At 40.1% G+C, this 22,802-nt stretch overlaps 1 protein-coding gene across 5 annotated transcripts in view; it reads left to right on the top strand.

The window, feature by feature from the left end:
- The window catches only part of cdi (center divider), a 118,772-nt gene extending 107,665 nt beyond the window's left edge, over nt 1–11,107 (top strand). For all 5 annotated transcript variants that reach the window (XM_068386981.1, XM_068386983.1, XM_068386982.1 and 2 more), the window contains exons 4-10: nt 1,486–1,534; nt 3,814–3,963; nt 4,349–4,443; nt 7,335–7,460; nt 7,682–7,808; nt 9,293–9,401; nt 9,577–11,107. In XM_068386981.1, coding sequence (XP_068243082.1) covers nt 1,486–1,534; nt 3,814–3,963; nt 4,349–4,443; nt 7,335–7,460; nt 7,682–7,808; nt 9,293–9,401; nt 9,577–10,958 — 2,038 coding nt within the window. In that variant the 3' untranslated portion in view covers nt 10,959–11,107. The remainder of the gene's footprint in view (nt 1–1,485; nt 1,535–3,813; nt 3,964–4,348; nt 4,444–7,334; nt 7,461–7,681; nt 7,809–9,292; nt 9,402–9,576) is intronic.
- Nucleotides 11,108–22,802: the final 11,695 nt, after the last annotated feature.

Raw genomic sequence — 22,802 nt, 5'->3', positions numbered from 1 at the left:
TGCCACGTATGGTATGAGTAATTATAGATAACTATAAGTTAACAATTATATATTTATAAAATTGGCAATGGATTCCTGAAAAAGTATTTATGACAAATTGCTGGAGAAGTATTTGTGACAAATCTCTACACTGACTTGCCATTTTGTTTTTGCAGAAATGTGACAAACCTCTACACAGAATGTTAAGTTTTCTTTCTTATATCCGCGAAGAACAAATGAACAGTCCTTACAATTCCGCCTATCACTTGGCATACGCTTCATAGAAACCATCTTGATACCCCCTTCTCTTTCCTGTTGGCATTTCAAAGTGGAATGCAAGTATTTCCTTTGCTTCGTGGTATTCTCATTATCGGCTTTGTTTTATTTTGACAAGTCATTGGTATTCGTGGGATATATTCTTGACCGCAGTTCTTACATTTCTTGTTTAGTCTGTGATTTTAAATGCTTAGATTACTTGCACACACACACGTGTATTATCAATAACGATTAAGATCATGAAATGTAAGTCTCTCTCTCTCTCTCTCTCTCTCTCTCTCTCTCTCTCTCTCTCTCTCTCTCTCTCTCTCTCTCTCTCTCTCTAGCATGACTTATCTTTGAAATACTAATTTTTAAAGGTATTTAGTACTGTTTTCACTACTTCAATCATGAGTCGGCCTGAATCAAAATCTTATTGAAAAGGTTTTGCATAATTTAATTTGTTATTTGATCATAGTTATTTGATATCCTTTTGAATTTACTATACCTTAAAGATGAAGATAGATAGTAGTCCAATTCTGTTGCTTGGATTTAATCAAGTTTAAAGTTTTGATATGAGCAACATCAAATTTTACATTAGTTATAATGTCTCTAGTGATAATACTATAGAAAAACCAAATTAACTAAAATCTTTACCATTTATGTAATATTTTGAACTAATGTATTTGCCTAATGTTGTGATGATATAGGGTAAAACCAGCAGTGGGGATGAATAGTTTATTCTCACATGTATTTTGTTTTATAACTACATGACAAAAACTACACATTTTGTGCAGATTACTTTCCAATTATTTAAATTTGGTCAGGGCTGGCAGCAATGCTAAGTCATAAATTTCAATCTTGTGTGACATTTTGCTGTTTTTACCTTCAGAAAGGAAACAGGATGTGTAGATGTCTCCCTTGCAACCATTATAGCCTTTTTATGCAAACTAACCTTATTTATTGTTTCCAGTCCTTGAGTGAGAAAAAGAAAATAACGTTTAATGAACGGGTAAAGGCAGCATTATTTTAATGTTCTATTTTGCTTTTGTTTTAGATAATTAACATAGGTACCAAATTAATAATTATAACTTTAATTATTCCACCTCCTTAAAAGTTATTTTCAATGATGTTATTCTGCATTTCCTAAATCTCTATGGTTTGAATTTCAGCTCTTAATTTGTGTTCAACAAATTAGGCAGTTTTTTTTATAAACATAAGAAGTAATTTTTGAACTCTTGCTCTTTACAGCTACTATGGTGTGTGTGTCAATGAAGGCCAGGTTCATGCATTAACAGAGGTAAGTCTATCTGAAAAGCACAAAGTAAGCTTTGCAGCTTTTATGCACCAGTTCCTCTTATCGACTAACATGACTCAAAGCTTTCCTTGTATTGCTTGTGGCCTGCTTAATGAATTGCAGTGTACAGTACTATGTCATTTCCTTTATTCAATAGATTTGATTGAGTAATTGTTATTACGGTCACAGGTTAGAGGAATAATGTGGGTTACTTTATCCATAACAATGGGAATAATCTACTTTATACTATACTGCATTCTGGTTTTACTACATAATTCATGTAGGGCTTATGGTGTTTGCTTTTTGTATGTATTTTGATTTTGAATTATTTTTTCAATCTGTAGAAATTTGAGAACGTAAAGTTTTTTGATCAACCTTTTTGGAAATTATGTAATTTTTATACTTTTCATTATTGACATTTTTGTAATACAATGAAACTACTGCATTTTGTTTACCTTATTATAGTTGGTGTAAACAGATTATTGAGGATAGGTAGTTGAACGTCTGGCTCTCTGTCTATCTATCTATCGATATACATATATACATAATCAACAACAACAAATGTAGCTGTTTTCTAGTCCACAGCAGGACAAGGCCTCAGACATGTCCTTATTCATATCTGGAGTTTATCCAGTTTTCGTCACCATGCTGGCCAACTGTAGATCGGTGATGATGGGAGACTTGTCTGATTGGTCACAGTAAACCAACCTAGTATGGGTGGCCCTGACTAACACTGCTTTGCTGATCATGGCAATACACAAACCCTTTCACCACATTAAGGTATCCCCACTCAGAAAGGGATATCTTTGTGCGAGCATGATTATTTAAATATTTAGAGGTCATTTTTGATGGCTTGGGTACATTAGTGTGTGTGTGTATATATATATATATATATATATATTTATATATATATGTATATATATATATTTATATATATATATATATATATATATATATATATATATATATATATATATTATGTGTGCATATATTTATATATATATGAATAAGTTTTTATGTATACTATATCAGCCTTTTATGTGTTATTTTGAAATGTCAACTATGCCTGGAAAGTATTTCTTCTTCCCCCCACCCAAAAGACTTTAAGTTTGGAGAGTTACTCGAAGGAATGCTGCAAGTACTTGGCAGTGGTTCAAGGAATTTTATTCACTATGCAGTTTATAGATTTGGCATGTTGTACAACCATAATTTTTATTTACAATTATGTTGATGATAGTTATCAGTTGTCTTTAGCATTGTGTTTAGGTTGGAAAGTACAGTTCTAGGGATCTTGATTCTTCTTTTGAAATTCAATTGTAATTTTCAGTTTATAATTAGTTCTGAATTTATTATTTACATAGAGAACACTGTCATTATCAATTTTAGCTTCCACTGTATTGATAGCAATCACTTTCTTCTTTGACTAAAGCTTTTCCCACTATGCAGGGTCGCTATTTCTTCAAAGACTTTTTCAATTTCTTCTATCTCTGATGTCCTCCACTTTGAGATCCATGTCCTCCATATTCGATGTTACACTTTCCATCCACCTTCTCTTTTGATAGCAGTCACTATTACCTTGTAAAATCAGTTTCGATCAGGTGTCATATATGAAAACCTAAAGTCATAGTATTGGTGCCAGTGTACTGATAGTGGCTGCCAAGCTAACTTGGCTGTTCAACGGGAGACATGACGTAGGTGTTATACAGTAGCTATTTTTAGAGTTGCAGATCACTTGATAGGTTTCTCTCATAGGGGTCCAACCTTCTTGCATTAGTTGAGTAATTGAATTATTGCATTCTGCTAATTGATGTTTTTTCTAGTTGGGCATAAGTTTGTTTAAAGCTTTTTATCAATTTCTAACTCTAACTTTTAAATCCCTAAGAATATGGCTTATATGATGCTGATACATATGTATGTATTGCACTCAACTTCAGTGGTTTTTTAAGGTACTGTCAGTCAGGTGTGTAAAAAAAACTAGATGCAGTCAAGTACAATAAAAAAGTAAATTCTCCACAATGTCGAAGATTTTATGGTATGGAAACTATAATATAGGTGACAGACGAGTTTTGTTAGAAAATCTTGATTAAGGAGTTAATGTGGCGATTAGCTTTCAATGGAATTTAGTAACTCGGATATTTTACTGTATATTATTAATGATCAAGTCTATGTTATCATCATCAGTACAGTATACCATTTTTAAAAAAGTTTTTCAATGGTGTAACCATCTGCAGGCTTTATGCAGGGAGTTCAATCTAAACTGATGTGAATTTTCATATTTTCAGTATATAAATGGTGGTTCATTAGATTCTTTGATTGGTGACCATGCAGTCCCTTTTCCATGGTCAACAAGAGTTTCTCTTGGATTGAACATAACCCGCGGTATGGCCTACCTCCACTCTCAGGGTGTCTTTCATCGAGATCTCACATCTAAGGTAAATAGAATATGCTATATGAATTTTAGAGTTTTTTTTTTTTTTTCATTACCATATTTAGTGTTCTAACCATGAAGGATATATTGCCATATAACTTTCAATGTTTGATATATTGTATATGTATTATGTATTTAGCAGGAACTAAGAGTAGAAAACTCCCCTTTTGTTCTATATTTTATCTTGGCTACCAAAATTGAGGAAGTACCTTGGTAGATGGAGATGGATGGAAAACTACTTTTAATCTAGCAAGTGGTTTAATGCTATCTCAGTGTTTATAGATGATGATGTGTACTTGTTAGTATTTGTTGGTTCTCTTGAAATAAGTCTATTTATCCATGTAACTTTGTTTGAAATTTATTGTAATATATTTAAATTTTATTTTCAGAATGTTCTAATCAAACACACACTGGAGGGGGGCGAACACAAATTGATAGCTGTTATAGCAGATTTTGGTCTTGCTGCTCCAATTCCTCATGAAAAGTAAGTCTTAATATCACCAATAGTTTTATATTTGTCTCCTTATTTTCGAAGGATATGTAATTCATTTATGATATTTGCAGTACAATAATTAGGTACCTCAGTCGTTGTGGGGAACATTGTAGCTTGAAACATACCGGACTTCTTGCCTATGCTTTATCTTTCATCCTAATTTTGTAGTAATGAGTTTTGAAGATAGAGCTACACAGTTGCATGTAGGAAACATATCTTCACTTTGTAAGTTGCCTTTTAATTGCTAGTGTTTAGTTTTATGACAGTCCTAAGCACAAGTACAATTAGATGTAATAAAGTATATGCAGTAAGACTCATCTATGGTGCTTCTCATGTTGCTTGGAATAAGAAGCAAAGCACAAAGCCTGGTCACTATCTTCAAGTTTAAGGTTTAAAGGTCGCTCATGAATGGCAGAGGCAAGAGACGGTGACACTGCCCTAGCAAGCACGACATTGCCCTAGAGACTGACCATTTACCATATGATCAGCACCCGAGCCCCCTCTCCACCCAATTTGGGACTAGGGAGGGCTTGATAATGGCTGCTGATGACTCGGTAGGTTGACCTATAGGCTCACAAGGATGGTGAGGTTATAGACACTAGATTTACTAATGACTTTGAGTGGGTCTCGGAACACTGTCTGGTGATTGCTAGGCAGAGACATTACCAATAAGCCCACAACAACCCCTACAAGTTAAGACTACAGATGGAGGGGTTATAGGACAAAAGTATTCAAAGGATTTCCTTTAATTTTCAGGCTCATGTAACCATACTGAAGAATATTCTCTCATTTTCAATGCTTACCCAGTAATATATTCTTCCTACTGTCTTTCCACAATCTAATGGACCTTGAAACATACTGAACTGGTTGTCAATATATTTTGGGTAGGCACACTGGTGATAAGTGGTGTGAATGGCCTAAGGACTAGATTTGATATCCAAGAATACACTTTTTGCTTTTTCTTGGTGTATGCTCTCACTTCTGGATAAGTATTGAAATAACCAATTTTGCTATTAAAATTTACAATTTGGTTTAAAATTTCAAGTTCATATACAGTAGATGGTCTTGAATACACTCCTAACATTAGAATTTTTAGTTAGACAGAAGCTTTATAATGTAGCTAGTTAACCATTTGATATTGTGTAAGGCTTCGAGCACAGTAAAAATGGATGTTTCAAATTTTATGATAAAATTATTTCAAGTGCAGTAGAGTGAGATATTTAAAAGTAGATTTATCCTACTGAAAAATAAAAAAAATACTTCGTTCTTTTGCATAGAAAAAAGGATGAGCATTTATATTCTCTTATCTTTGTGAGACTTATACTTTAGGTATCAGTTTATTGTGTCAAATTTAAACCAATAGTTTTTTTTTATATTGCATTAGGAACTTAATTATCAATTTGTATAATAAGAAAGAATTTTAGTAGCATAATTTAGTTTAGAGGAAATTCATGAATAAGGTACCCAAAACTATAACTGGAGTTCTAATTTAGCTTGTCAGATATTTTAAGTTTCTTAAGTCTTACTCAGCACTAAGCTTATTGGGCATTAGAATAGTCATTAGGTAATATACTATAAATTATTTTGGTGTTTAGCTATGATAAATAAATGGAAGCTATAGGATTTTGGTAATATTCCTCCATCTTTAAATTGTTTCATTCATTATGATTTAGCCCAGAAGTTAGAGGGAGTTACACCGTTGAGATTTTTTATATTACTTACCATTAAAGAGAAACTTGGCCGATTAGTGACAGAATTTGGAAGTGTGTGTGAGAGAAGGAAGTTGAGAGTGAATGTGGGTAAGAGTAAGGTTATGAGATGTACGAGAAAGGAAGGTGGTGCAAGGTTGAATGTCATGTTGAATGGAGAGTTACTTGAGGAGGTGGATCAGTTTAAGTACTTGGGGTCTGGTATTGCAGCAAATGGTGGAGTGGAAGCAGATGTACGTCAGAGAGTGAATGAAGGTTGCAAAGTGTTGGAGGCAGTTAAGGGAGTAGTAAAAAATAGAGGGTTGGACATGAATGTAAAGAGAGTTCTATATGAGAAAGTGATTGTACCAACTGTGATGTATGGATTGGAGTTGTGGGGAATGAAAGTGATGGAGAGACAGAAATTGAATGTGTTTGAGATGAAGTGTCTAAGGAGTATGGCTGGTGTATCTCGAGTAGATAGGGTTAGGAATGAAGTGGTGAGAGTGAGAACGGGTGTAAGAAATGAGTTAGCAGCTAGAGTGGATATGAATGTGTTGAGGTGGTTTGGCCATGTTGAGAGAATGGAAAATGGCTGTCTGCTAAAGGTGATGAATGCAAGAGTTGATGGGAGAAGCACAAGAGGAAGGCCAAGGTTTGGGTGGATGGATGGAGTGAAGGAAGCTCTGGGTGATAGGAGGATAGATATGAGAGAGGCAAGAGAGTGTGCTAGAAATAGGAATGAATGGCGAGCGATTGTGACGCAGTTCCGGTAGGCCCTGCTGCTTCCTCCGATGCCTTAGATGACCGTGGAGGTAGCAGCAGTAGGGGATTCAGCATTATGAAGCTTCATCTGTGGTGGATAATGTGGGAGGGTGGGCTGTGGCACCCTAGCAGTACCAGCTGAACTCGGTTGAGTCCCTTGTTAGGCTGGGAGGAACGTAGAGTAGAGGTCCCCTTTTTTGTTTTGTTTCATTTGTTGATGTCGGCTACCCCCCAAAATTGGGGGAAGTGCCTTGGTATATGTATGTATGTATGTACTATTATAAAATAATGTATTTTTTTTTTTATTTGTACTGAGGCTTCATTTATAGATTTTGTGGTAACCATTCCAAGAAAAAAAAAGGTTCACACATTGCATCTTATTTTGGTAGTTACTAAGGAAATTGATTCACACATTCCTTCTGTTCACAGATGTATGCGATTGCGTCAAGTTGGGTCACCTTACTGGATGGCGCCAGAAGTAATTAGGGGTGACTGGTATGACCATCGCGTTGATGTATTTAGTTTTGGAATAATTGTGTGTGAAATGATTGCCAGGTAGGTTATCAACAGGTTTGTTCATAATTGTTATTTTGGATAATTTTTTCTTTATTGAAATTTTTCACATGTTATTGCTTGTGAAAGAACTTACTGATATAAGCATTTAAACAATAAATTTGAAATTGAAGTATTCACTGTTCAACCTTTCTTTATATTTAAAGAATTAACTACCATACAATACGATCATCCAGTTTAGTAACAACAAACTTTTTGTTTAGGTGTGAAGCCGATCCTGATATTCTACCAAGAACACACAACTTTGGAGTGCATTATCATGATTTTTATCAGATGTGCCAACAAGACTGCCCTGCTGCTTTTCTTCAGGTGGCTTTCCAATGCTGCCAGGTAATGATAAATCTTTTTCACATTTAACTTAAGTTTTTCCTGCAGGGTCCCATTCCATTACTATTACATGAATTTAGATACTACACTGGGTAAGATACAAGGAGAAATGGGGTATGAATTATTTTCCATCCAGATTTGCAGGAAAATGTCACATAGATGCAGTATATAAGTGACAGGCTCATGGGCATAAAGTTTCTGAAAGATGGGAGACTATGGCATATACCCTCAACAAGGGTGTAACAGAGGAGGAAGACGAGGAATTTAGAGGGAATTGGGAAGAATATAGTGAAAGAGTTTCAAGAAGTGAACTGTTGTGTTATCTGGGGACATTAATGCCCATGTAGTAGAGTTCTGATGAAGGTAGAATTTTTTTAAGAAGGAACCAGGAAGGTAAAAGATAGTTCGAATTAGTATAAGCTGCGAATCTGGTAGTTATGAATACACATTTTGAGAAAAGAAGTCATCTAGTAACTTATAAAAGTGGACAAAATGAAACTCAAATTGACTGCATTAGTCAGAAAGGAAGACAAGTAAATCATTATGGATTTAAAGACTATTTCAAATGAATCTAGCTCAACATAAACTGTTGGTGGCAGATTTTAGGTTGAAAGCAAAAACAATTAGAAAAGGGCCAACCAGGAATAGGAGGATCAAAACTCGGAAGGTGTAAGGGGAGAAGGCTACAGAGTTTAGAAGTTAAGTGGAAAGCGCCAGAAATGAGACACATGAAAAGGAAATGATGAAATGCATGATGAGGTATGGGATGTTATGAGAGATTGTGGTGCCAGAAGCAGTAGAGGTGTGTGGGAGGACAAGTTGTAAACAGCAGTGGGAAAAAGGAACATGGTTGTGGAATCAAGAGGTTCAAACAGCTGTGAAGGAAAAGAGTATACAATCAGCCCTCGTTCTGCGCGGGGGTTAGGTAATAGACACAGGCGGGAAAAATGAGAATCTGGGAATTCTTGCTGCCCTAGGGTGGGTTAACTCCTAACCCTACTAATTCACTGCTTATTGCCTATGTGCAGTCGATTAACACACTAAGTAATGGCTAGTATTATTATTACTTGCTAAGCTACAACCCTACAAGTCTAAGGGGCCAAACGGAAAATAGCCCAGTGAGGAAAGGAAACAAGGAAAATTAAGATATTTTAAGAACAGTAACATTAAAATAAATATTTCCTATATAAACTATAAAAACTTTAACAAAACAAGAGGAAGAGAAAAACACTTGCCCCAAAGTATTAAAATGTGACATCTAGAAATAATACTTTTCTATGAAAAGATACAATATAAGCTTTAAACTGTTTAACCAAAGGATCTATCAGAATAAATTATTCTTTTTTATACTTCCTGCATAAAATAGACAAGAATTAATACCTAATATAATGAGACTTCCTTCATGTCATGATTCACATCACAATTTTTTATATATTTGAAACGGCTACCAGTATTCATGGTATATAGTTCATTGTGAAAATTTTCAGATTGATCCAGCGACCCGTCCTACATTTGAAGAATTGACAGCAAAGTTGGAGACACTGTTAAATCAGTTCACTCTTCCATCTCAAAGACATGCACCAAGAAAAGTTAAAGGTAATGCATTTTATATCAAAGCTTTCTGTCTATAATACAATACTGCATTTATTAAAAGGTTTAGTCTTTGATTCCCTGATTGCCAATATTAAAACTTTCTCTCTTTATTTACTTAGACATTAGAATAACTGTAGAGGATTATATGATTGTATAGTAACTAACTTTATCTCAACAGTGTGTCATCGTCGGTCCCAGTCAGACGACACTTTTTTGGTATTACGGAATCAGTTGTTAGAAACAGGGTGTGTTCCTGGTATCCCAGGAAATGCACATCCAGTAGCTATAATAGCAGGTTCTACAGCTGTTACCCCACAGGAAATTGTAGAGAAAATGAGTGCAGCTGACCCTTACTTCCAGCCATCAACTGGTACAGTTAACCCATTTGCACAGTTAAAATTACCAGCACGGTCACAATTGGCCCTACAAGAGGGTGGACGGTATTGCCATTCCCTACCCGATTCTCCCACTAGTCTTATGGCACATACAGTCAGGTCCCATTCAGCCAGTTTGGGGAGCAATAAACATCTTCATACTTCAGATTCATGTTTATGCCCTCATGCTACGCCCCATACTCATTGCCAGTGCCACCCGGAACAACAATTCTCATCACAAGTGAGCAATAATAGAAAACAGTGCCTCTGTGTTCAGAGTGGTAAGATGTCGAAGGTTTGTGAGAAAGATGAAAGTTATTGTAAATGTAGAGTCATGTGTGTAGCCGTAGGTTCTTCTCTTTGGCATCATGAAATGTGTCGGACATCTAGTAACATTGATGAAGATGGACACTCAAGCAGCAGCCCTCGCTCAGATTTGGGGAGTGGTGGTGAAGCAGGGAGTACATGCACAGTATTACAAAATAACCACTTAATAAATCCAGTACGTCGTCGGGGATCAGGGGAAAGTGGATTCTTTAGTGTTGGGGATGTAGAACGAGTGGGGACTCCTGAATTATGCCTCTCTTACTCAGAACTCAGTACTGCTTCACTCATATCTACAGAAGATGATGAAGTGAGTCATCACTGTGTAGTACAGCGATCTTCTTCTGTTGTCACAGATAGCTCAGAAGATTTATCTAGTCTCGGTTGCTGCCATGACCCGCAGCATTCTTGCGACTTCTCCTCCCTATGTGAGAGTGAGGATATGGTGCCTGTTAGTCGTTTGTCCGATCATGAAGTGGACACTGATATTCGCCAGATTGTGGAATTTTTTGAGAGAAATAATGGATCTAGTTCAAGATCCGATGGACCGCGACGCATGTCGTCCCGTGTAAGGCGTCCAGGCTGCCTTGTGCCACTTTTGACCCACAAATTCAGTGCTCTCCACAGTGGCCATCGTTTATTTAGTGTCACAAACGCTCCTTGTCCTGTGCATCACACCACCAGCACTGTTATTGCTGGTACTAAGTCATGTAGCACCAAAGAATGTGCAGTCTCAAAGTCTTGCCGTCAAACTTGTCCTCGCATTGAACGGCGAGACACTTTTCGGGTTAAAGACAGACCAAAGGTTTACATAACAGAAGGCACCGTCCGTGCAAAGCGCGATATTTTTGAAGCTAAGTGAAAAGGTGAAATTTATTTTGTTTATGTATCAAGAATTTAATGTAAAATGTTATTTTGTTCTTCCTAGTCACAAGATGAAGTGTTTTGTGATATGAACTAACATTTTTATTTCTTGTCTTAGATGATATGTCAAATAAAAAACAAGACTTAGTTTTTCTGATCATTTAGCCTTTTATCAATTTGATTGTCATTTTTATAAGTTGTCACCCTTCTTGATAATTTTTTAAAAATATTCATGAAAAGAGGTTGATAATCATATGTGTTTAGCATTCCAGTAATTTGGTTACACTGCATTAACATTCCAACAGTGTAGGTTGCATTTCTAGTTATTAAAAGTTTCATTAGTCAAACTGGAAACAATGTCAGAACTGTAGCCATGTTTCTTGTAGCTTTTTTTACTATCATCGATACTTAGAATTTAATAGAGTTAGATGGTGTGTTTGTGTGTTTTTTTTACAGAGAAATTTTGTCAAAATTTTGTACCATATGATCAGTAATGAAACAAACTTCTGTGTCTTGTAATATAAAATACCTATAAAAATCCCCCTTATAATATAATTTTTAGAATACAAGGTCTCACTGCTGACATCTGTTTTCATATTTATATGTAAAATTTAGCTTGTACTGCATGTTAATGAAACAATGTGATACCACTAAGGGTGACTACTTTTAAAGATTTCCTTCACAATTAGTAAAAGTGATTGTAGAATCATCTGTAAAGTGATTGCAGTGAATGAGTAATCCTGTGATAAGTTGTAGCTGTGTAATACTGTAGTACTGTACTATTTGTGAATAGTGTTAAAGATTTTTTTTTATGCTGAACCACTTTATTAGTCCTACTATAACCATGGTTAGTACTAGAACCATATTTCTGTGATGTAAGGGTTTGGTGATTAGATACCATTGCCAGTACTATATAGTTCCTTGTGTATTCTTGTACGCTGTGTCAATGCACAGTGGTTATTCAGCTCAATTTTTTTTTTTTTTTACAGAGGGAACCTCATTTGTACTTTAAAAGGGATATTTTATGATTACCAGTACTGGACAGTACAACTGTTTGTAAATAAGATTTTGTTTTATTCAGATAATTATTGGTTAGAGTTATTTGAAAAAAAAAAATACATTTTTTATCCTTTAATACAATACAGTACTGTATTTTATAGCAGTGTTACACCCGCCAAACATGTATTTCCAGTCTTTAAGTTCTCATTGAGTTAGGAAACATGTCTCTAGTCTCAATTATATATTCTTCTGGCAAGCAAGAGTTTATTTAATTTTGTATTTCAAAATTTTTTAAAACTACTTTACTTAATTTGGATCTAAAAGTTTTTTGTCTTTAGAAAAAAAAAAGGTTTTGCTTTATTCTAGAAATTTTTAAAAAATTAATTTACTTAATGCTTAGTTTGCAAAAAAAAAAAAATTACTTTTTATTTGCATTTAAAACTTCTTCAATAGTGATTTAAGGCAGTTTTTTGTACATTTTAATTTTGAGTTCGTTTGTTTCTCTTATTTTTGTGAGATTTATTTAGATCTTATTAAATCTAAGATCAAAGTAGAAAGGCTGTTTATTTGCAGGGAAATATTTCTGCTGGCAAATTTTGTCAAGAAACTATAATTTATAATTTTCTTGTATCTATTTACATGTAGGTGTTGAATGAAGTCTCGGCTTACTAATTTAAAATTTTGAATGAAAGATAAAATTTGCTCCTCTTTTGCTATTATTTTTGTGATTATTTGGTACTTCATATTGACAAAGTTCTGTTATACATGAGAATTTAATGCAGCTCTACCAGAATTTTACAGCGATGGTAAAAGTATTAAAGATAGTAATAATTCTTTCATAATAGGAAAAATTACTAAATTATAGAATCATAACAAATAAAATTTTAATTTATACAACTGGTATAAAGGAAGCATCGCTTAAGTTGTTTACTATTGTGAGAACATGAACTAATTATCACTGGGTTTAGTGAATGTCCAAAAGAGATTTTGTAAAGTAAATAGTACCTTGTCTGAAAATGCTAACATTTGAACTTGGTAATGATCAAAACTTGGAAAACACAGTTTGTGCATTTTTTAAAGCCACTAACGCCAAGTTCTTATCCACCTTTAATTATATTTTTCCTGCTATACTGTGCTGGACTGCTGCATTTCTTGCTCATATCCCTGGGGTAATACAATAAATGTCAAAAATTCTAAGAAAACACAGCAGCTAATTGCTATTTTCCTCTACTGTATAATTTATGTCAACTACGAGGATTAAAACTAGTAGACGAGAATGACCATGAATGGGAGGTAAATCAGTTGTTGTTTGTGGATGATACTGTACTGGTTGCAGACACAGAAGAGAAGCTTGGCCGATTAGTGACAGAATTTGGAAGAGTGTGTGAGAGAAGGAAGTTGAGAGTTAATGTGGGTAAGAGTAAGGTTATGAGATGTACGAGAAAGGAAGGTGGTGCAAGGTTGAATGTCATGTTGAATGGAGAGTTACTTGAGGAGGTGGATCAGTTTAAGTACTTGGGGTTTGTTGTTGCAGCAAATGGTGGAGTGGAAGCAGATGTACGTCAGAGAGTGAATGAAGGTTGCAAAGTGTTGGAGGCAGTTAAGGGAGTAGTAAAAAATAGAGGGTTGAGCATGAATGTAAAGAGAGTTCTATATGAGAAAGTGATTGTACCAACTGTGATGTATGGATTGGAGTTGTGGGGAATGAAAGTGATGGAGAGACAGAAATTGAATGTGTTTGTGATGAAGTGTCTTAGGAGTATGGCTGGTGTATCTCGAGTAGATAGGGTTAGGAACGAAGTGGTGAGAGTGAGAACGGGTGTAAGAAAAGAGTTAGCAGCTAGAGTGGATATGAATGTGTTGAGTAGGTTTGGCCATGTTGAGAGAATGGAAAATGGCTGTCTGCTAAAGAAGGTGATGAATGCTAGAGTTGATGGGAGAAGTACAAGAGGAAGGCCAAGGTTTGGGTGGATGGATGGAGTGAAGGAAGTTCTGGGTGATAGGAGGATAGATGTGAGAGAGGCAAGAGAGCGTGCTAGAAATAGGAATGAATGGCGAGCGATTGTGACGCAGTTCCGGTAGGCCCTGCTGCTTCCTCTGATGCCTTAGATGACCGCGGAGGTAGCAGCAGTAGGGGATTCAGCATTATGAAGCTTCATCTGTGGTGGATAACGTGGGAGGGTGGGCTGTGGCACCCTAGCAGTACCAGCTGAACTCGGTTGAGTTCCTTGTTAGGCTGGGAGGAACGTAGAGAGTAGAGGTCCCCTTTTTTGTTTTTGTTTCATTTGTTGATGTCGGCTAACCCCCAAAATTGGGGGAAGTGCCTTGGTATATGTATGTATGTACAGTTGATATGCTACAACATTTGGTTAAAAATTTGCTAGGTTCTTCAAGCATGAATTTTTTTTGCCTTTATTATTTTCTGCAATGTATGCCTATTTATCTTGCCTTTTTGTTTTATTGAAATGGAGATATGTATATAATCTGTATTAAATTATTTCAATTCAGGTTCCCATGTTCTATTTTATAAAATCTATAAATGTCTTATTGTAACTTTACAATGAATTAATATTTAGGAATATGTAACTTTCATAACGTGACAGTAGTACAGTACTATAGGCAGCAATGGTATTCAATAATAAGAAATTTAAAGCAAGCCATTTATGAGATCCATGTAACTTGAAAAATTGAATGATACAAATGCTGTACAGCCCTCTTTATTAGGGTTTGTAAATATAGCTTCCTTTCAGAAATAAATTTGTTCCCCTGCTAACAAACCTTCCGTTATTTATGTGGATATTCTTTTAGCTGAAGCTGGAGGTAGCCATTAGACTTTACTTTAAATGCAAGGTGGCAACTCTGCCTAACCGCTTAGCGGGTAGGCCCGGGGGGGGGGGGGGGGGGGATTACCCAGCTGCCTCCATATACACACTCACAGCTGTGAGATACGTCACTTTTTCCTTTGGCTCAGTAGAGATCGGACGTGTCCGCTCTCCTCCTTACTGTCATTGGACTTTTTTTTTTAATTTGTTTGCTTTCTCTTTTCAGGTGTGCGTGCCGGCCCTTCATGTCGTCGTTGGAGACCGACCCGCACTCTCTGTGTCCTACGCAGGGCTCACCTTGCACATAGTGTAGGGAGTGGTCTGCCTCCCAATGGGAGAGGTTTGGAAGGTGCAGGAAAAGGGCTATGCGCGATCATTTTCCCTTGGGTGAGTGGGACGCGTTCTTCTTCTTCCCACACCCCCAAATCACTTTCAAAAGCTCCTTCTCGCACGTGCGCTAACGAGGGACAAGTGAGCAGGAACGCAGGTCACTCATCTTCAAGGCAATCCGAGATTACGGGGGAGAGGGGGGGGGGGTGTTTGCTTCCCCTATAGGAGCACCTCCTCCAGCCACTGGCGACCCTTTTTCCCTTGCAGATGTGTTATAGGTGTGGTCGTTCTTGGGGATTTGGGACCCCCTTCGAAGGAGGAGCTGCAGCGCCTTCTTTAGCATGGTGTCACGAGTGAACCTTTTCCGAAGCCGTCGATATCTCACGCTCTGAAATTGTGCGAGGTACATCTGTCACCTCTCCTTGGTCCTTCCACGAGTGGACAAAGTGATCGTTCGCCTCTCCAACGATCCCCTGCTAACGACAAACCCTCTCTCCATCCTGGGACCTCATCGCCCCTTAATCCTCAACCCTCTGTTTCTTCCTACAGGAACCCCCTGGTTGCAGGTGATGATCTTCCGGGGAGCAGCGCACTTTCTATCAGCAGCGCTAAGGGACGAGCAACGCCATCATCTCGTCCTTAGGAACTTCTTCCCCTGATCGTCGTTCGCGACGATGGGAAGATCATAATGATCGAAGGTCATTACGACTAGAAGACGCTTACGCTCTAGAGCTTCGCGCTCACGAGACCTTAGCTCTCAACGCTCTCCTAGTAGGCATTCATCTTTACGAGGACGAGTATCGCGATCGCGATCTTCACGATCACAAGACAGGTCTAGATCTAGGTCCAGAATCTTGCATTCTCGATCGTCCAGATCTAAATCACAAGGACAGTACTCGCCCTCGCGAGGGTATCATTCACAACAAGGACGTGCTTGTTTGCGAGATAGGCACTTGCGAAGTTCACGCACTTCTTGAATTAGAGCTAGACGTTCCCATTCACGAACAATACGTTGGCGATCAAGGTGTAGACGTTCCTCGTCTAGAGGTAGATGTAGGCGTACACGCTGTCCATCAGCGCGTAGCCCCTCAACTAAGGTCTTCCAAACAACCTCAGACCGAATCTGACAATGAGCTTGACCGCTCCTCAAACAGGTATCCAGCTAAACCCTCAGTGCCTTTCACAGCCTGGGGAGTCTTAGCTAAGCACTCACCTACGCGATGCTTGGAAACGCATCCCAATGTGGCGCGTTCTCCTTCATGAGTAGTTTCTACTATGAGGCATCCTCTACCGACTTCGTCGGACGTAGGTGCTCCTCTGGGGCAGCAGGAAGTCGTGAGACCTTCCTCTACCTTGATGGCTCCTGTTGCGAGCACTTCTGCTCATAAAACTCGTCTGTTGACGCCTGAAGTTTGCGAGTTTGTGCGTGAATCTCGCGATTTCACGAGCAAATCGGCGAACTTCGCGAGCATTTCGCGAGATGCGAGCAAGTGCAAATCCAACACCTTCCTCTCGCCCTTCCAGCTCCAGCGGGAGACCAACACCCTTCCCAGAAGGGTTTAAGTAGCCACCGAATAAGTTCGCAAACGTTCCTATTAGTCCGGACCTTCCTCCGCGTCCAAAGAAACGTATTCCTCTGCCTCAGAGGTTATCTCCTCCATCGGCTGGACATCCTGCTAGGGTTTCACCTAGGAGACACTCGTCTAGGGACCTTCAAGGTGGATCTAGGGAGACAGAGCTTCCTCTGTGGACACTAACCTTCATAGCTGATATCCTGAAGGCTCTGAAGTTGGCACCTCCAGCACCACAATCTTTGACTGTTCAAGTCAGGGCTACCCCTAGGATACCTTTGGTACCTAAGTCACTCGTCAATTGGGAGTCAAGACCTAGAAGGAGGTCGACGGCAGAGAAAGTGCGCAGATCACCTTCAACCCGATTGCGTGCTGAAGGCCAAGCCCCTGCTGATTCGTACATGGCTAACTGGCCTTTCACGTCGGTGAATGCAAAGGTCATTAAGAAGAAGCAGAGAAGACGTATGAGAGGCGTGACTCTACCTCACGCTGATATCATCTTTCCTAGGACGAGTAGGGACTCAGGCTCGCCCAGGGAGATCACAATCCATCCCTTTAATCCTCAGGACATCGAGGTAGTGCCCTCGAAGGCCTCGCAAGTTCCACCTCCTAAGATAGCGGAGGAACGTACCACGCGAAGGGAGTTGAAGGACTTAAGATGAAACCAAAGGACACTGCGGCAAGGGAGGCTAGGGAGGCTGAGGCACAGACGTGGTCCCCAGTAACGGGTCCTTCCACGACTTCAGTTGACGACCCTGACCTACCCCAGGCCCTGGTCGTGAGCCTGGAGGTGGACAACACCTTAGACTCGGATGATGAAAATCTTCCAAAGGCGGCCAGTCCAAACTATCACTCCGAACAGGAGAGGAAAGAGTCGGAGCATACCTTTTGGCAGGTCCTCGCCTGTATGAGTATTCCACCGCCCAGGAAGGGAAGGAGATTTTTGAGACCCAAAAGGCTTCCCGGTCCAGTGTAGCCTTACCCTGGTCCAAAGGCCTGATATATCTCAGAGAGCTGGAACATCCAGTTCCTTGAGGGCAGGTTCCTCCTCTCGGTCTCTACCACTTCCTTTTGTGTTACTAAAGAAGTATTATGAGATTGAAGGGGAACCACACTCCACCATGTTCCTCGACCCTTCGATAGTCCCTAACGAAGGGTGTCTCCACTCAGACCCTCTCCTCTCTGACAGCCTCACTGTCGGCAATTGAAATCCTAAACATAGAGAGAGGCATGAAGTATGCCCTGCAGGCTGATCCATGGCTGGACCTATGGTTATGATTGCTAGGATTCAGGGTTTGCTTCCACGACTTGCCGAAGGAGTCGGCCAGGAAGACAGAGTCCTTCCTAGTGTCAGGTACCCAGACTCTTTGAGTTCCTATCGCACCACATAGTCAACTTGTGGCCGAATTCCATACTCAAGAAGAGGGATACCGTCATAGGACGGTTCCATAAGCAGGTGCCGAAAGTGGAGGTCACTCGGTTGAAGAACTCCACCCTCAAGGGTTCTTCTCTTTGTTCCAGAGGAAATAGAGAGGGCTGCTGAGTAATGGAGGAAACCGTTCAACGATTCTCTTTTCCATAGGGCCATGACATCTCGGTTCAATGGCAGAACTTCCCAGTCTTCTTGGCCTCAACAAGCGCCTTCCTCTAACCAGTCAAATGCTAGGTCCTCAGGACCTTCAAAGGTGTCTAAGTGGCACTTTCAGTGCAAGGGCTAGATGGGGTCTAAGTCCTTAAGGGAAAGGAGGGAGGTAAGGGAGGCAGCCACTCCCACTAGGAATGGCAGTCTTCAACATCCACCACCTTTGGGGGATGCCTACAGTGCCGTTGGCAGAGGTAGCAGCTTCACAGGGCAGATCCCTGGACGGTCAATGTGATCGCCCTAGAGCAGTGGTTTCCAACCTGTGGTACGCGTACCACTAGTGGTACGCGAGGGCCTTCCAGGTGGTACGCGAACACTTTCAGGGTCATGAACGACAGCAAAGACGAAGCACAAAGAATGCTCTCCTTTAAACTTCTGGGTGAGCATGGCCTCCTCGTACCCGACGCTAGCCCGTCACACTGTTCCCCAGCTACTGATTTTCCCCTCGACCTGGGAGTGCGAGCAGGGGTTCTCAGACTTCATGGTCATCAAGTCGAAGAGCCGGAACCGTCTTGCTGCGCCCGGGCATGATTTCCGATGTGCTGTGAGCAAAGTCATGCCCCGCATTGACCAGCTGGTGGAGAAGAAGCAGATACAGCCCTCGCATTGAGTTGTTGTTTTCTTAGTTAATTTGAGTGTTCTATTTTTACAATTATAGAAATAAAGTGGTATCTGATCGAATTTAGTTTCTCTGGAACCAGGTGGTACGCGGCGACTGTACGGGACCTCCAAGTGGTACTCGATCACAAAAAGGTTGGGAATCAATGCCCTAGAGTATCGCGTCCCGTTCACTCGATCTCTCCTTCTAACTCGGGAACCAGTGCTTCTCGGCTAATATGTGAAGGGATCCGCAAAGGAGCTGGCCCTCAGGGTCGAAGACCAGACCAAGGTGCAGAAGGGTGCTCTCCAAGAGACAATCGACGAGTCTCTAGGCTTTTACAGTCGGATTTTTCTGGTGAAAAAGACGACCGGAGGCTGGAGACCAGTCATCGATCTCTCCCCTCTGAACAAGTTTGTCCATCAGACTCGGTTCAGAATGGAGACGGCAGACGCAATCATTCAAGCGGACTTTATGTGCACACAGGATCTGAAGGACGCTTATTTCCAGATCCCAATACATCCGTCTTCAAGGAAGTATTTAAGATTAATTCATGAAGGAAAGATATACCAATTCAAGGTGCTATGCTTCGGTCTTCCGACAGCCCCTCAGGTGTTTACCAGAGTGTTCGCCCTAGTGTCGTCTTGGGCTCACAGGAACAGCATCTGTCTTCTCAGATATCTGGACGACTGGCTGATCCTAGCAGACTCGGAGATGACCCTTCTTCATCACCGAGACATACATCTCAAGTTTTGTCAGGATCTGGGGTCCTGATAAATTGCGAGAAGTCATCACTGCAACGTTCACAGAGACTGGTATACCTCGGAATGCTCATAGACACCGTCCTAGAGAAAGTCTTCCCATCAGACGAAAGAGTACACAGGCTGAAGGAAGTGGCTGCTCCCTTCCTCAGTAAAGTTCTTCCTGCCTCACGTTGAATCTGCACCTGGAGACTGAACTTGTCTATTATTGTATAACATATCTCTTGCTGGAAATGAATCTTTCCAACAGTACTACAGCATTCTCCACTGCACACATTTAGACCTCCTTTGTCAACTCACAAAGACTATGAAATGTCAACGTTTACTAAGGCCCTAGTGTTCGTGCTCATCAACACTACTGAGTGCCCCATCAAATTCTGTTCGAAAGCTTGCAATGCTAGGGACGCTAAGTGCAATTCCACCAAACTGATAAGCTGGTGCTTTCTTCAGGGAATCACACCTTTGAGACGCTTGATTACTGCATGCCAACCCCTCTTGGCTGCGTCTGCAAATAAAGGCATCCTAGGAGGTAAGGAGGAGTTACATAGAACTCCCCTAGTAAGGTTTTGTCATTCAGCTGCCACCAGGAAATATTGTTACGTAGCTCTTGCTCCACTGGAACAAGATGGCTGCAGACTACCGCCTCAGACACCAATTTAGTGATCGCTGGGGGAGAATTCCTTGTGAAAAGTATTTACAAGGGGAATCTCCCAGAGAAGACATTACCACCACCAAGACGGGGATTCTCGATTTTACAGGATGTGGAGCATAACCTCTCTGAGCCTTCTAATGCAATTGTCTGGTGGGAGGACACTTTTTTTTTTTTTTTTTTTTTTTTCAATTTATCATGAACTGCAGATAGCAACAAAAGTGTGTGGTCTGTCTCGATCCTGAAGCAACTGCCGACATTGAGTTATCTATACCTCAAAATACATACTCTATTTGAAAGGGCCCAACCTGAGAACAGAGTGAACACGCAGGGAGTACTGGACAGTGAAGCCAAGGTACCTTCTATAGGACAATTGAAAGGATATTTGAAAATATTCATCCTTCAGGTACACTAAAAGCAAGGAGTCTTCCTCTCAGATGGCAAACCACACGGCTCTTGCAGTCTCCATTACTGGACTGATTTTGAAAAACCAAACCTTCACTAGTGACAGGTCGATGACTGATCGATCTCCAATTCCCAGTCTACTTCAACACCAGGAAGAGTTGATGTAGAAACCTGGAGAGCCATCCTGAACAACTTTAAGTGCATTCTTCTCATCTATTACCTTCACCTATGGTGCCAAGGGCAGAGCTTTGGGAAATTTCAGAAGATAACTACCGAATGCAAGTGACAGGAGGACAAAGAACTACAAGGGGTAGGATGTATCCATCCTGAAGGACTTCTACAAACCAATGCTCTGCTTCATATAGCAGACATGTCGCCCAATGGCATGGCAGGCATCCCCACCTCATTGCATCTGGAGAAGGGGAGTGCACTCTTCAGCGTTGTCTTCCTCTCTTACCTCGACTGTCAGTCCAGAACTGGCATGTTGGGCAAGAAAGGGGGAAGTACTGTCCACATCTTTTTCAGACATCAGCTGAAGACCCTGATTAGGCTTTAGAGGTAGCTGGAGCTTCTTAAAAGCCAATACTGAAGGTGGCATGAAGAGAAAATTTTGCAGTTATCTTCAGGGCATGAGACCCTGAAGATAACACCATAGTGGGAAAGGGAGTCATGGCCTCCAATACTTAACCATCGCATCCAAGTCCCTTTGTGGAAAAGGAGCGTAGCCTCTAGAACCAGAGCATTCCTCACTGTTTATGGCCCCTCTTGTTCAACTTGCCTGGAGAATGGGAAAACAAGAGTATCCCTTCTCTTCAGGATCCAGTTGGATTATTTATTTACTCACTGGTGTGCCAAGGTCACTAAGAACCAATTTTCTGTACTTCGCCAATGTCTCGAGTAGTGGCGAAGTAAGGCATTGCAGTGGACCAATGGTCAATACAGGAAGCTGCTTTGTAAGCAAGCCATTGCAGTAGACCAATGGTCAATACAGGAAGTTGCCTGGAGGATGACCATGAAAGGATTATAGGCAGCAGTCAAAAGCAGAACTGCCTTTGTCTGTCATGTCCCATAAGATTAACTAAGTAAAGCTCACTTGAAACCCCTAAGGAGTGTAAAAGTGAGCGTGGTATCTGGTGGCATGCATATCATTCACTTAGTGATGAAGAACCTTGCTACCAATCACATGCATGCTATAGGACATCTTGATATATCTGGGAGCAGACATTGGTCGTCGCTTTTTCCTGTTCAGTTGAGCAAGTGTATGGGAAATTTATGAAGAGGGGAAAGAATGGTCTATGCGTAGTCTCTTCACTCACTACTAAATGCATTGTAATGTTACCTGTGACCCCAGGGACACAAGGAAAACATACACGCACCGATTAAATCGCGCTGTGACCGATTATGAAATGACCATATAGCGGTGACCAATCATGAGGAGACTGAGGATCATATTTCTGGTCAACGTGAGGTAATGTCTGGTCACTCATAAATATGAGGAAACTGATTGTTGGTTCTCTCACCCTACCATGAACCAGTTTCTCTCCCTTCACAACCAAAGTATCCTTAGGGAGAGAGAGATTTATCTCGATTGTCCATTGGAAGGAAGTATGGCACCCTTCATCCCGAATGACAGTGCAAGTGCTCTGGCCAGAAAGAAATTGAGCAGCAATAACGGAGTGTAAGCCCCACGTCACGTACCAAGATGTCTTCTCCGTATCAGAAGTGTCCAGGAAAGGGAGGAAAGAATGGCCAAGTCTTTCATCCTGAACGCTATTGTGTATGCCTGATTTGATATCAGACAAAGCACCGATAGTGGGAGTGTAAACCCATGTATCGTATACTGACACCTTCCCAATCTGGACTAGTTTTGGTACCGCAGCCTCTCTCCTGCATAAGTGGTGAGAGATCAGTTGGAGTTTTGAGTTTTGCACAACCCTGTTTATCAGTCTTTTAGTACTACTACTGAGATTTCTTCTTAGAAGAAGAAGCATTTAAAGAATCTAATGAAGATGAATCGGAGGATTAAAACTTTTGCTGTAAAGAAGTGACTAATCTTCAAGGTTGA

Source organism: Palaemon carinicauda, chromosome 14, assembly GCF_036898095.1.
Source record: "Palaemon carinicauda isolate YSFRI2023 chromosome 14, ASM3689809v2, whole genome shotgun sequence".
NCBI lineage: Eukaryota > Metazoa > Arthropoda > Malacostraca > Decapoda > Palaemonidae > Palaemon > Palaemon carinicauda.
The sequence above is the reverse complement of the archived record's forward strand: the minus strand, read 5'-3'. Positions and strand labels throughout refer to the sequence as shown.